The 14,992-nt window shown below is 36.8% G+C and overlaps 1 protein-coding gene across 2 annotated transcripts in view; it reads right to left on the reverse strand.

Moving 5' to 3' along the window:
• The window catches only part of MIER3 (mesoderm induction early response 1, family member 3), a 19,163-nt gene extending 4,294 nt beyond the window's left edge, over window positions 1-14,869 (reverse strand). For both annotated transcript variants that reach the window (XM_010015636.1, XM_010015635.1), the window contains exons 1-8: window positions 14,848-14,869; window positions 12,479-12,624; window positions 10,341-10,475; window positions 8,774-8,894; window positions 6,475-6,560; window positions 6,206-6,278; window positions 3,571-3,722; window positions 3,057-3,138 (exon numbers count right to left, since the gene is read on the reverse strand). In XM_010015636.1, coding sequence (XP_010013938.1) covers window positions 3,057-3,138; window positions 3,571-3,722; window positions 6,206-6,278; window positions 6,475-6,560; window positions 8,774-8,894; window positions 10,341-10,475; window positions 12,479-12,577 — 748 coding nt within the window. In that variant the 5' untranslated portion in view covers window positions 12,578-12,624; window positions 14,848-14,869. The remainder of the gene's footprint in view (window positions 1-3,056; window positions 3,139-3,570; window positions 3,723-6,205; window positions 6,279-6,474; window positions 6,561-8,773; window positions 8,895-10,340; window positions 10,476-12,478; window positions 12,625-14,847) is intronic.
• Between the last annotated feature and the right edge of the window lie 123 nt (window positions 14,870-14,992).

Here is a 14,992-nt window from a genome sequence, read left to right on the forward strand (position 1 = left end):
AAAGAGAGAAACCGAAAGATGACAAAGAGACGGTAATAATAATATACAAGATGTTGAAAGGGTATTTAGTAGCTGCATATCAGTTGAAAGGGTATTTAGTAGCTGCATATCAGTATAAGGAATGTGGACAAGAAATAACACTGTTACAAGATGAGGCTGAATAAACAAAGTGACAAGAAATGCTGTAACCTCTGTGAATAGACCAATTGCTTGAAAAACTTGGGAAGGAGACAGAAAGAAGCATGAAGGTAGAAGATAAACTAGAATTCATGATAATTTGGGCCATCCAGATTATCCAGATCTTGTAAAATTCGTAAGCTAATCATTTCCCTAAGATAGTGATAGAGAGATCAGAATTCAAAATAGCCCCTGTAATTAAAACAAGTATATGCTGGGCCTCAAGGAGGTAACTGGAGAAATACCATAAAGACCACTCCATGGGACCCCCTTCAACTGGCCAATCTGCACAAAAAACATGGGTGGAAGTCTGGTGAAAACAAGACTGAGTATGTTTGGCATGTCCCCTTAATTGAAGGAGTTTTTATTATTCTAGATCATTATGCCTTTTGGGGACCAGGAGTGTTCTCGAATAAGGGATCATCCTCTAACACTGAATCACACTACTACATGCTGAGTATCATACTGGTCGGGAGGCACAGACCCTCAGGATGGAGATGAGCCCACGGCTATACCAGTAAGATTAAGTGAACTTTCTACTGCTGTAGACTACAAAAGCAGCCTGCCCTCAGGATATGAATGACAGTGCATATCGTGATTACCCCATCTCTGCCCCTGTAAATACACCCCAAAGCCATGAAACTACTTGTTTCACCTGAGACAGAGTTAATTCTTTCTATTAGCTGGCACAATGCTGTGTTTTGGCATTAGTCTTAGAACAATGCTGATAACACACCGATGTTTTAGTTGTTGCTCAGTAGCTCTTTCTCTGATCAAGTGCTTTTCAGTCTCTCATGCTCTACCAGTGAGGAGGGGAACGAGAAACCAGGAGGAAGCAGAGACAGGACACCTGAGCCAAACTGGGTATTCCGTACCACAATATGTCATGCCCAGTATATAAATTGGGGGGAGTCACCCAGAAGGTCCAGATCGCTGCTTGGGTCAAGCTGGGTATTGGTCAGTCTGTGGTGAGCAATTGTACTGTGCATTACTTGTGTTTATCGGCTTTTTGTACCCTCCCTTTTAAGTTTCATATTCTCTCCCCTTGTTACTTCCCTTATCATCACTATTATTAGTAGTGTTTTTGTATCATACTTTGGTTATTGGCTTGTTCTTATCACAACCCATGGGGTTTGCGTTCTTTATATTCTCCTCCCCATCCCGTCCAGGAGTGGGGGGAAAAGAGGGAGGGAGTGAGCGGCTGCGTGGTGCTGAGTTACCAGCTGGGCTTAAATGATGACAATAATCCTTTCAGACTTCTTAAAAGGGGCCTGCAAATACTCCTCCCCTCCCTCCCTCCTTTTAATGACAAAACATGCAGTTTCCAAAACTGCATTTTACAAAAAAAACCCAAACCACCCAAAACCCACTAAAATAGGGTAAGACTTTTAAAACAAACTAGGTCATTTGAATAGGTCAGTTTTGTCTCAAGTATTGTTGCTTCCCTATCTTGATTATGGCTTTGAGTCTAATTAAAAAGGGATATTTCAAGCATTTTACATTCATAACGGTGATCCAGAAAGTTTCCGACAATCTGACATTTAAAGCCAATGGGAGGAAAAAATACCCCTGTGTTTCAAAACATTTCTGGAAGCAGACACTGAAACCAAGACCCTTCTGCTTCCAGATAACCATTCCACTGCAAGGCTATTTCTTTCTTCTTCACCCCATTAATTTCGCACTCCTTACTACAAAGTTCTCAAGCTTGGAAGAGAAGAAAAGATACCAGTGTAAAGTCTCACTGTTAAGACATTATCTTGGGAGTGGTGGATTTTTAATTCTCGTCTTGTGAATAGCAGTGAACTTCAGTGGGTAGAGCAGGTCATAGCATAACGGTTACTCTAAAAGACAGGCAGTGAAAGTATTATCATCTTTTACCGTTTTTAATGAGGGTATAATGAGTCCCATTTGACTGGGGTGGGGTGGGTACTAGTCCTTAGGATAGAATTTTGGGCTCTGAACTACAACTGGGCAGAGGTATTTTTTAATCCCCAAACAGGAATCCAAATCCTAGAGAGGTATGCGAGTTTGGATACAACCCTGCAACTGATACTTCCTTATTGATTAGGTCTACACAATTTCTTCTTGTACATGAGCTTTCTGAAGCACTGCTCTAATAGTCCCTACTATCCCCTTCAGCTTTACCTTAGATACTTCCACAGCCCTTGTAAACACCAAAGTTCCCTCTGGATCCAGTTCTTAGTAGGGAGTATCTGTGAGAATATCAACTTATACCAAGGCTCATACTCCATTTCTGCTTTATGCAACACATATGTTAAAATACAGGCCAAAGAACTGTCTTTGTTAAATAATAAACTCTGATTTTCATTTAAGGGAATAATAAAGTTAGGGACAAACAAGATAGAAACTTGTTTTCACTGTAAATTCAAGCAAAGCTTCCCCTGCTCTACCAAAGACCTGCGCAACTATAAAGTAGAACAAATCACGGTTTGGCATAGCATAATGTTAGCACTGAGGAAGAGAGTGAGAACTCCTGATTTTGGTATAAATATCACTGGATTACAATTGATCATGATCTCAGAAAGATACTGTAATGTGGGTGAGAACTGCCCATGAGCAAACTCACTGCTCCCCCAACCCCTCTCCTCAGTCTGTGCCATTGTTACAACAGCAATGAAGGAAAGAAGGGAAGGTGAAAATCAGACCCTCAAGTTTTATATGTTAGGAACTTCTCTATCAGGAATTTCCAACTGCCCAACAGTCAGATTATACCTAAGTATGTGCTAAAAACATCACAGAAAGGGATATGCTCATCAATCTAATTCTTACTTAAGGTTTTGCTACACAACTGTTTCTTTTTTTTTTTCTTCTTTTTTTTCCCAACACACATTTCTGAAAAAGCAGGTACTCCCTCTTACCCTGAGATGCCTTTCCTTTTGAGCAGTATCTCTCAATTGCTTCTTTAACATTATGGCTACTTTTAAGAAGTTCATGCAGAGCCTATAAAATAGAAAAAGTCTTCAGAAAAAGTGAAAGTTTGCAAATATTCAATCTAGACCACAAAAACTATCTTTTCAGTGAGCATATCTAATGTAAAAAAGGGGACGTATCTTTATATATGATGAAAATTTTAAAATAACCGAAACCAGCCAAAAGCTGAGACAAGTTCTAATGAAAAAAATCTAAAACATTATATGCAATTATTAAAAGAGCTGATTTGTTAGCAGCATGGCAATCAAAAACACCACAGATCACAACACTGGCAAAACTCAAATACCCCATGCTTACAAGTAAGATCCTGACCCCAATAAGAGCTAATTCAAAAAAATAAAGAAACTGAGTATTGCTACATGTGTAATACAAGGCAGAGAAAGAGAACACATGTTAATTACAAAGCAATGTGTCACAAATGGAACAGTATATAAAACATACTTGTTCATTGTCCCGTGTATGTAGTCCTTCAGGAATTCTGCCAACCATTTTTTCATTTCCTGTTCTTAAGGATGTTTCAAAAAGGTATTCTTTAACTTTACTTTCTGAAATCACATCAGGTTTCCAAAGTAAATGGTCTTCATTTTCATAAGCTGTTAAAACAGAAATCCATTAACACCAGATGTGACATTTTTAAGGCTGTAAGATTAAAAGGTATTTCACAAAGACAAAGAACAGGAACACAAAAGTAATCAAATCAAGCATCATCATGCTACTTTTAAATTGCAGCTCACTTTTTCCCTAAAAGCCTCAGTTAAGAAACAGTGTGACATGGCAAAGAGATTCAGGTTCCATGAGGATAAGGAATGGAACTATTGAGGCAAGGAGCCTACAGAAGAGCTGCTTGTTGACAGCTAGATGATTCAAGTCTAATTATGTGTATGTATTCATCGTCTTCATATAAACAAACTATCCAAACCATTCAGTTATATTCAGCTGTTTTCAAAAATTAAAATATAGTTCCATAGTTTACAGTGAAAGAGTGCAGGATATTATTTTAGTATTTCAAGCGTTACATATCAAAAAAAAAAAAGAAAAAAAAGAGGTTAACTGGTGAATTTCAACTAGAATTTGTCAAAAATTACTTAAGGGAATGAAAATCTAGGTCTCAATGTGGTAATCTGTTTTTCCGTTCACTAACAACTGAACGCTGTCAAGAACTTGTACACTGCGTACTTGATAAGCAACCAGGATGTACAGTCCTCCTTCATGTTATCCTAAAACCAAGTATGCACCTCTTAAACAGCTTATTTGAAAGACAATACACTGGAAATATGCTAGAGTTGGCCTAACTGAACCTTTGTCAGCCTTCGCACATGTTTCAATTCTAGATTAAACTATAAATCCGTTACTCTGATCAATAGATGTAGTTAACATTGCACATAATGTTTCACATACTTTCTTGGCAATACAAAATTAGTGTTATTAAATTCAAACACACAAGCGTAACGGTTTTACAGTAGAAGAGATGAAGATTATCAATTCTCTCATAAAACTGCAAGAAACAGTATTAAGATAAGGCGAGGCATAAAATTATACCTCTGAAAGTTCTCTTATGGCTTAAGAACATGGAAACTTTTAACAGACATGCTACAAGTGTAAGGTTTATAGATGAGCAGAAATGTAAGCCCCTGTTTGCTATCACAAGCTCTTCAGGGAGTACAGAAGAGGCTTTCACAGAATCCTCCACCCCTACAGCCAGGTCCAACCTCTTCAGAACACTGCTTATGCTCATCTTCAACCTCCTTTATCAACCAAGACAACCCAGCACTTCTTGCTGGGGTCCATGACTGATGAAAGGAGCTCCTCTGTCTCTCCCATCTTGCAGCTATGTCATTGCTCTTGGCCATGCCAGCAGACAAGACTCTTGATGGTCCTCTCTAGCACCAGCTCATTCCAGAGAAAGTTGTCAGTTTAACCCCTTCCTGGTCATCCTCTGGTTATTGGCATTTCTCTAGTTCTTGGCTGAGGAGAGGTCAAGATGTATAAACAGTAAAAGGACTATCCAGATAAATCTTAGTCCTCCATTTCATACAACCCATAAGCACCATGCTTGAATCTTAGAAAATAGGAGACTTCCCTAGGTCTTAAGCAACACAAGAGACGTTCACTTGCCAATACTTCCGGCTCCATCCATACCCAACATTCTTCTTCTCTACTGCAAAGGATCATTCTTCAAAAAAGCAGCTGGTAACGGTGAAAAGACTTTATATACTACACTAGAATAATATCCCCATGAAATGTTACAGCGCAAACTCAAGTAACTTGCAGAGAATTTACAGAAAACAAACAGAATTCCCTTCATTTATTAATATATCCCCCAAATTGTGCTGTAATTTCCCAGCTGTTCCACCCATAAGCAAGTTTCTTTCATTAGCTGCTTTCTGAATTCCACAGCTGTATGTGCTATACTTTTCTCATAGTAAAGGTTTCCAAAAATATAAAATACAACTCTATTAAATAAGCTCTTTTTTCTACTCTATCACAATTGCGGCTTTTAACCTGAATTTGCACTGGAATAACGTAATACTTAAAACATCGAATTCTTTAGAAGACAGAAGGACCTACATCTTCTACTCATGCTATGCAAATTTAGTTTACTGCTTTGTTTTCCGTATCCATTTTGTAATCCACATTGCTGTGCTCCCCAAAAAAACCAGCAAATACAGATCTCCAGTGTTACCTAAGTTACATGCTCACAGCCCAATTATGATACTCTAATGAAAATATTTCCTTCTTAACCCAGTTTGCTGCATCCTAATAATACTTCAGAACTAACACTGTAATCCACCCTCCAATGTTTTCTTGAGACTGTTCTTTAAAAACTGAGTTTTGAAGAAGAAATCAAATTTCTGAGATTTAATTACATGACTGTGTTATTGAGGTTTTTTTAGTGCCTTGGGGGGTTGGGTGGAGGTGGTTTTATTATTTGGATTTTTGTTTGGTTGGTTTGGGTTTCTTTATGATCTATGAGTCTTTAAGCCACTGAATTTATCTTCTAAATTTAAGTAACATTTTTCCATCAACTACTACGTATAAGCATAAACTAAGAAGGAAAACATTCAGAAGAACTTACCCTTTTCATCATCAGTATATTTGCCAAGATAAGGTGGAATTTCAGCCTGGTACTGTGAACCAACCATTATTTCCTGAAGATGTAACAAAAGTGAAAAGACGAAAGTATTTAGTATTTTGTGTATGGAAGCATTAAAAATGCCATCAACCTGGCATCTGACAGAGAATTCCAGAATTAAGGTACTATTTTAGACATGCACTGTAAATCTTAATGCATTTTTCTTCACAGTAAAGGCTTTTTTTAACTTTTTTTAAAGATATAATTATTACCTTTCTCAAATCTTCGGATGAATTACCATTGTCTGCCTCTACATCTTCACCATCTGATTCTTTATCTCCGTCACACGTAGTGTTTGCTTCAGACACAAAGAAGTTTGGTTTTAGCTAGGAAGAATTTTCAGTTCAAGCACAGAACTACAAGATATTCTTGACTTTTTTAAGAAGAACCTACTTTTATTCTGGGAGACACTTACTGTGAATCTATTAACCTACATTTCTATCAAACTAGCATGAAGTCAGAAGGCACTGGTACTTGCATACTGCAGAACTGAAACTTTTATCATGACTGCAGCTTAGACAATCTACTCTATTTCTAAGAGTCAAAAGGAAATGAGACCATTTTTCTTCATCAGTTTCCTCAATAAAGGCTTCTACCTTACAGAAAAGGTATGAAAAAAACAACTTCCATGGCTATGACTTAGCCTCAGGTTAATCACAAAGAAAGTAGAGTTGAAGGCATGTCTTTATTACCTACTAAAACCTTTCATCAGAAGTTTGAATGGGCACTCAAAACATTCCTTTAAAGAAGGTTGCCTAAGCATGGAGTGAAAATACAGGAGAGATCTACAAAATGGAATGAGCAAAAACTAGCAAAACACTGCTTATTTATCTTTAATCTCCCCTCCTCCATCCTTCTCCTTCTACCCCCCAAAGAAATACCGCACAGCACTCCAAGCAATTCAAATCCATAGAAGAACTCATTATTTTATAATCTGCAACACTTTGGTACTGGGTTCTGAAGTAATTCTATTTTTATAGCTGTATAATCCTAGCAGAATTAAATCTACAATTCCAACACAATTAAAGCTATTTGGGATTCTCTAACTTCACAAACAACATGCTTACAAATAGGGTTGCAATTTTAGCTTCATCACAACTAAAAAGAATCACCAGCATCAGAGACAATATTCCAAGATTGTGTGGACTGAGGTTCTTCTGTAGTCATTAGTACAATCACCAGTCTTACCCCTTTTTCTTGTTAGAAGCTTTAGTTAGAAGGATGAAGCTAACAAGAATGTGTAAAACAACAACATGCCTGGATAATCATAGGCAATTATTTCTTCCAATTAATGTAAATTTACTAAAATAGCCTATATTATGTATTAAGACACGTTTATCTTAAAACTTAATGTAATCTTAGTGTCTGAGGAATAGACAGAGATAGAAAAAAAGATGAAACGGCCAACAGCAGAGAGAACTGACGCCTCCCTCCCTGAAATGGTGGAAATTTGATTTTAAAATGTCCAGCCAAAAGTTCTAATAGAGAAAGTAACACTCTGATAAAAAGCTATGACATCCGAAAACAAAGATGATTTTTTCTTAATCCTCTGTAAGATGAAGGGCTAATCATTTTTTCTACAAAGATGCCACACTTGCATTATCATATTCATTAAGACTTCACAAGCAACATTGAACTGCCAGCCAAGTTTGGGCTTTGCTTAAGTAAAAAAAGGGCATGGTAACTTTTAACATATCTGTATTTCTCTTTCAGTAAAAATTTCTTATATTTAGTACAGAATCAGCAGCATGCAAGGGACTACAACTGCTGGTAACTGAGGCAGAACATCCCCTTTATCATCCCCCTTCTCTAGAGGAATGAAATTCCCCTGGGAATAGCGTAAGATACTTGTCAAATTACAACCATCGCAAGAATCCTCCACACTGCTCTAGTACACCAGTGAACAAAGGGGCTGCAACAGGCAATGGGGACTATTTTGTCCAGGCTGGATAACTGAACCATTGCTTCTCAGGTCTTTCCTGTAGTAGCTCCATGGGTAGTGAAATTTTGGTGGTCATGGGTTTATAGGTCCCATCAAACACAAAACCACTCTGGATCATCCCATGGAATCCTAGTGGAAAGGTGTTTTATGTGTGAAAGGAAATAATCACAAAGAAACTGCATCCCTGTTCACATGCACAGGCTGCATGGAGGAGTCGCTGACTTAAAAGCAGCAGCAAATAATTTAAAAGAGAAACACTGACTTAATAGAATGGGTTACATATTAATGTAATTGACTAACATATTGAAAATTGTGAACGGTGTTCCTCCATACCACATTAGGTTACTGTATTTGTAGAAAAAATAATTTTACTTGTGCTTTGAGCCCAGTATCAAATATAAGTCTTTCAGATAATACCAAAGACAACATTCACGTACAACATCCTGCAAAGCACTGTTTCTCAATTCCCGGTAAAGTCAGCACTACTCTGTAATTCTGATATTTTAAGCTAAGAAGCTGCATATATTGCTAAGACTTTTTGAGTACTATTATAAAATTAGGTTTCCTACATCTTAATGGCCGAGGAAAGAAGTCGGTAGCCTCATGTGAAGTAACTGAGGGAGTCAAGTCATCAGCAGAGGACTGTGTTTCTTCATCATCACCCGACAACAGGTCTTTAGCGATTTCCTCCTGTATCATTAAAATCAAAAAATAAAACCTCAATCTGACTGTTAAGTATAGACTGCTGAGCACTTGGATTAAGTAAATTCTAAGTATCATCAATTAAAATGATTTACTTTACCATAAGTAAATTTAGCAGACCACACTCCCTTAACTAAAAGGATAGTTTGCTCCTCCTAAATCTTAAGAACAAATATACCCACTCATTTCAGAGTTGGATACAGCAGTTAATTTTCCCTTAGTCTTCTATTAAAATAAACACACAAGAAGTAACTTCTGCAAGCATAAGATGTTCTTCCAACTGCTTCCAATGAAAAATGCCAGCGGAAACCGCCTCAAATCTTTGGAATTCTGTCATTCTTTGCATCACAGACACACTGAAGCTTTAAAAGACTGTTTCCCCTTATAAAGTCTGGGAAAATCAAAACAAAACAGCCACGCACTTTTGTAGAATTTTGCTGAGAGGACAGTCACAGGTTGCAGACAACATGTTATGTTCCCAAAACATGCACAAAAAATTGTATTTCTGTATGTTTAAAAAAAAAAAAAGGATAATAAGAAAGAAAAAGCACACTTCCACCAGTAGCACACATGTTTGAGCCCCACTGTATAGAGGTTAGGAAGGGAAAGAACTCCATTAGACAACAAGCCGACTACATTTTTGTAGCCTCAACACAATCATCAATCCTAATGAGGCTCAGATGTGCAGAGCCATCATTATACCCTACTTTCTGCGGAGTTCACCATTACATCATACTCAGAGGTAGGGGAAAAAAAAAAAAAAAAAAAGAGATGAGACATATACCTACTACCTCCATACTTTATAATCCAAACTACTAACTGCATATGCTTTGTAGCAGAAAATTAGACTAAAATCTCAGGATTCAAAGTTAGCTTGCAAATCACAAAACCCAAAGTTTCAGGTTTCTATATCAGTAATGCAACACATTTAGTCAGTGCACATAAAAGAATCTCTCTCACTCTCCCACGTTAAGACCTTTCCAAATGATATGCATTTGAAAGCAACATTCCAAAGCATTCAGGAGTGCATTTTCAAGTTATCCACAAATGTTTTGATATTTGGCATGCGTGTTATAAGCCAGAATTACTATTTCTGAACATTATAAAAAAAAAATCCCACTTCTATTAAAAAAAAAAATAAAATCCCACCTATGTAAAGTTCTTTGGATGTATTTCAGAACAACTGTTAATTTCCTAATCTCTTATTTTAGTAATGTAGTGCCACTGAAGTTGCTATGCGTTTTCAAGTGTGGTAATAAGAATTAGAATAAAATCCTCAATATCCCTGAAAAAGAATTAATTCAGAGTAAAACTGTACATTGATATTAACAAAGATACGTATTTTGTAACATCAAGAGACAGTGAAAAATATTTTAAGGTCACCTGGATTTCTGCTTTTAAACCATAATACGTGGGAAAACAGTTCTGACTTACTTTATCTAGAGTCATATCTGGAAGTTCATCTGCAAGTTCACTTGGAGAGCTATCCGCACTGGAACCTGCCATAACTGGAATCGTGGGTTCATAGCCATAGAATGCCAGTAAATCTTCCAAAGGCATGTTTCCTTCCTAATGCAAAAGGATTTACAAACATTTCAACACATTGGCAAATACTTGTACGCAGTTCAAACCTAAAGGGTTAAGACATTACTTTGAAGAACAGAAGTAAAAAAACCCAAACAAACTTAACTGAAAGCATGAATCTTGATTAGAGATTTAAAATATTTTCAGGCACAGGACTGAAGTTATTCATAACCATGTCTCTTGGCATAAAGGGAAGTTCCACCAAGCTACTGAATAAAACTGTTTACTGGATGAAACTAAAGAATAAATACATAAAACTTCCTCTTGTTGGATTTACACTGTAAAGCATGATTTGCCTATATTTGAAGACAGTGGATATCCTAAAAACGCTAACAACCCCCCTACAAGACAGAAATCCAGAAAAACTTGAAGACTTCAGTCCTGCATAGTTACAGCTGCAAGTGTGCAAACCCCCATAAAAAGAAACCAATCTAGCAATTTTAAAGCCCTCCTTTCCATCTCCTGCAGAATATACTTTATGATGACCACTTGGAAGGTAACAGAAGACGAAGTCCTGATTTGTAACTTGTTTTTCCCAAAAGCTTTTGATCAAATGACTTTAGTAAGCAGCATTATACTTGCACCCTAATTAATAGAACAATAAACAGCAGAGATTTTTTTAGTTACCTCATTCAAACCATCAAAATATTAAAAATATTTTCTAATATTTATACCTTTAAAAGTTTTATTACCTTTAAAAAATTCTTGTTGAACTCATACACTGATTAAATTACTTGTTTTCTTTAGTCAGCTAAGGTCTTAGTCCTGCAAAGACTTTTCACAATGGGTAAACGTAAACTCATGTCCAAGTCTTTCCAGGATCGGGACCTAAAGTAATAAAGTGTTTAAGATGAGTGGCTCTCTTCTTCCTTCATTATAGAAGCAACAAGATAATTTTGTGGAGTAACAACTCCATTTTAACCACCAGACTTGGCAAGCTGCTTTGCCATTATAATTGCAAGTTCATAATCAGCAAAAAATATAATTGTAAAGGTAGCAGGACAAAAAAAAAAACCACCACAAAAAACAAAAACAAAAAAAAAAACAAAAAAAAAAAAAAAAAAAAAAAAAAAAAAAAAAAAAAAAAAAAAAAAAAAAAAAAAAAAAAAAAAAAAACAAAAAACAAAAAAAAACCAACAAAAAAACCCACAACCGCCAGGAGTATAAACAGTGTCAACTCCATACTTAGAAAATTGGTTTTTACATGGACTATAAGAACACAGCCTCATATCTGATGCTAAAAACTACTTCCTTGGAACTCTTGGCCAAAATCTGCAGTTATGCTGAGTGGTAAGCAGGTCACTAAACAGTAAGGCAAGCAGCATCAGCTTGTGGGTGTTAGCACACTTTGAAACGGTTGATGTACTGCCACAGATGAACAAGAGGTTTACACAGGAAAAACATGTCATTAAAAATGGTAACATGGATAAGGAAAGCCAAGGAGCACATGTGTCATTTCGTACACCCACCAAATGGCAAACTGATGTAACTAAGACACAGAACTACCATTTACATAGTAAATGAATGTGATGCATCATGCCTACAACAGGAATGCTTGTCTGCAAATTGGAAAAGCAAAACCTGACCAACAGAATCAAATACAGCTAGCTGGTCACTTAATAGTATGCCAAATGGGCAGAGTCAACTTATATCCAATTTATAAAACTTAGAAGTGATATTAGAAGACAGGACTCTAAAACCTGCTTCCATGATTCCTCTACCAAAGTGAAAGAACCACTAAATGGAAGAGTATGAACTTAACACTGATACGAACTTACAATAACACTAATATCTAAGCTAAGTTCAGCCTTTTTGTGAAGACGTACTACCATATCCTAACAAGACCTGATTTTCTTTTTTCAACAAGCTTCAGAGGTATGTTGCAGGAAATTGACTTACACAATACAAGCTGAGGAGCAGGTTGAGTTCTGTTCACTAGAAAAATTCTAACACGTACAAACATTTACAAGAGAGCGAGTCACTCTTACCTTTTCTAAATCCTCAATTTCAGTGCTGAAATTTTTGCTTTCTTCCATCATTTCCTCCTCCTCAAGGGTTCGCTCATCATCATAATCATGTACCAGCATTTCAGCAGATGGGTCAAAGTCATGATCCTCTGACGATAAAGAGCCAACTATCAAAAAAACCTAATTTGAGTAATTTTTTTTTCTATACCAACATATGAAATTACATCATAGAAAAAATAAGGTAGCATGAATTCTCTTATGTACAGGGTCAGAACTCTCAATGGAGTAACTCAAACAAAGTCCTAACTACTTGACAAATCCAGCTGGTTTAGCTGACCTTCTCTTTCTGTGTTTGTAAGCAACAGGTGCAGTTTTCTCTCTTGCAGTATAGGATGCTTGGGAGAAGTACCTAAACTACTAAAACAAAGTTTCACGAAGTACAATCCCAAGTTACTATTTTACTGAATAAAAGGTTGTTCAAAACACCTTTGAAATCATCATTAAGGTACAAAGCACACATGTCAAGATTTCAGATGCTGAAAGACCACCATTTATAAAGTCTGATTCTATTCATGTGAGGCATATGGAAACAAGTATAGTTTTCCACTGGTAAACAGCTAACTTAGGCTATGAATTACCTTCTTACCAACAGTAGGAAGGTAAATAAACACTAAAGATTTGCTTCAGACTAGCATCACAGACGTAGCTTTTATTAAAACTACTTTAATTCTTAGTACTAGACCTAGAAAGGAAGAACAAACATAGCAGAGTTTCAAGAAATATTGAGGAAAATATACTGGAAATAAAGAAATGCTTCCAGTAGTTCACATTAACAAGCCATGGTGACATCTCTGTGGTCCAACACTTTTTCATTACACAAGAAGATACTTTAAATCATCAAAAAAGTACTGATATTATTTTAAGTGCATTTTGTCAACAGTTAGAAAGGCCATCATTAGATTCAACAAGTTTTAAAGACCCACCCCAAAGTGGTGATAAAAATTAAATATTTTGCATAATAAAATATTCATAATGCATAATAAAATATTTTATTCTGCAGAATAAAACTTGAATATTCCGCACTCCAAAGTGGTGATAAAAATTACTGAATTACAGCGTTTTGTTCTTTAAATTTCTTACAGAGGAAAGAAACAGACTGGGGCATTTGTCTTTCACCTCTGGTTTCCCCTTCTAGTTCTCACATTCTAGTGTTCTGTTGCAATCCTTGGCTTACAAGCAGCAAAGAAAAGGTTTACTGAGAATTATTTCCATGTAAGAACTTCTGAAGAAGTTCTGCAGGGAGCAGCTACAAATTTTCAATCCTCTTAAAAAAAAAAAAATAAAGCAGTATCTCTCTTTGCACCACTTCCAGGTTTGAAAGAGATAGTTCTATACACTAATGCTTCTGATTGTTAAAGCATCTAATTTCTCATCAATTGCACTATGTGCTCATTCATAATACGCAGGTAATTAAAGTAAACTTTCTCTGCTCGCTTAACACTGTGAAAGTTCATAATATCATACTGCAGAGAAACATCGAGGTCAAAACGCTTTATATTCATGTTATACATATTATGGTCTCATGGAACTTTTGGTATAGCTGATAGCACTACACGGATTACAGTAATGGCAATTCATGTTGAATTTCTCTACTATTTGTCATCAAAACCTGATCCAGTTTTATGGAAGCGTCAACTGCCTTAACCTATTTGTATATATGTGTGCTCAAGATTATTGTTTCTAACCCCTATTTTAACTCATTTTATGTTTGAGTAACTCAAGTGAAAGTTCTTTTATCTAAAGTCTGTGACAGGAATGAAGTCCCAAGTATTCAAAAATACAAGCTCAGTAAATTTCATAATAGTTAAAAGAGATAACAACCAACGCAGAAGCAGTTATGCAGAACTAAACAGTCCCCAAATACTATTTTGAGAGTAGCCTTGCTGATGTTAACTATGCTTGCTTGTGTAAAGTATGCCAAAGAAACTTCACAGCAATTAAAGCCTTAAAAATTACTTATCGCTATGATTTAAAACATCCTGTTGTTACTAAGAAGTCTAAAATTTACACAAGCATATAGTTATCAGCAAGAAGAGAAGCAGTCTCTCTCCAGGCTACCTGGCTTTACTGAGATGTTGACTTAAAAGTGCAACAAAACGTTGTTCTATTTTGGGTTCCAAGAAGCCAATTACTAACAGCAACCAGACTTATGGGAAGGACTCCACAGTTCACATCTCCTTTTCTTAAAATTTATCTAGCAGGCGGTTAATTGCGAGGACATGAAGCGTTAGGAAAGGTACGAAGGGATAAATTTGGGAAGAGTCAGGAAGGCGAGCGCGGCGTGCGGGCGGCAGGCCGGGTGCCGGAGCAGGAGGTGGGCGAGGACGAACCTGGGCTCGAACTCCCAAAGGAAGCCTGGGGAGAGAAGCGAGAGCGAAGTGAGAGCGGTGTCCCACCGGCCGGCCAGCAGACAGGGGTCTTCACTTCATGTTCCCCGCCTCCATCCCCGGAGCTGCCCCATCTTCCACTGTCGCC

This window comes from Nestor notabilis, unplaced genomic scaffold, assembly GCF_000696875.1.
Source record: "Nestor notabilis isolate BGI_N333 unplaced genomic scaffold, ASM69687v1 scaffold17335, whole genome shotgun sequence".
Lineage (NCBI taxonomy): Eukaryota > Metazoa > Chordata > Aves > Psittaciformes > Psittacidae > Nestor > Nestor notabilis.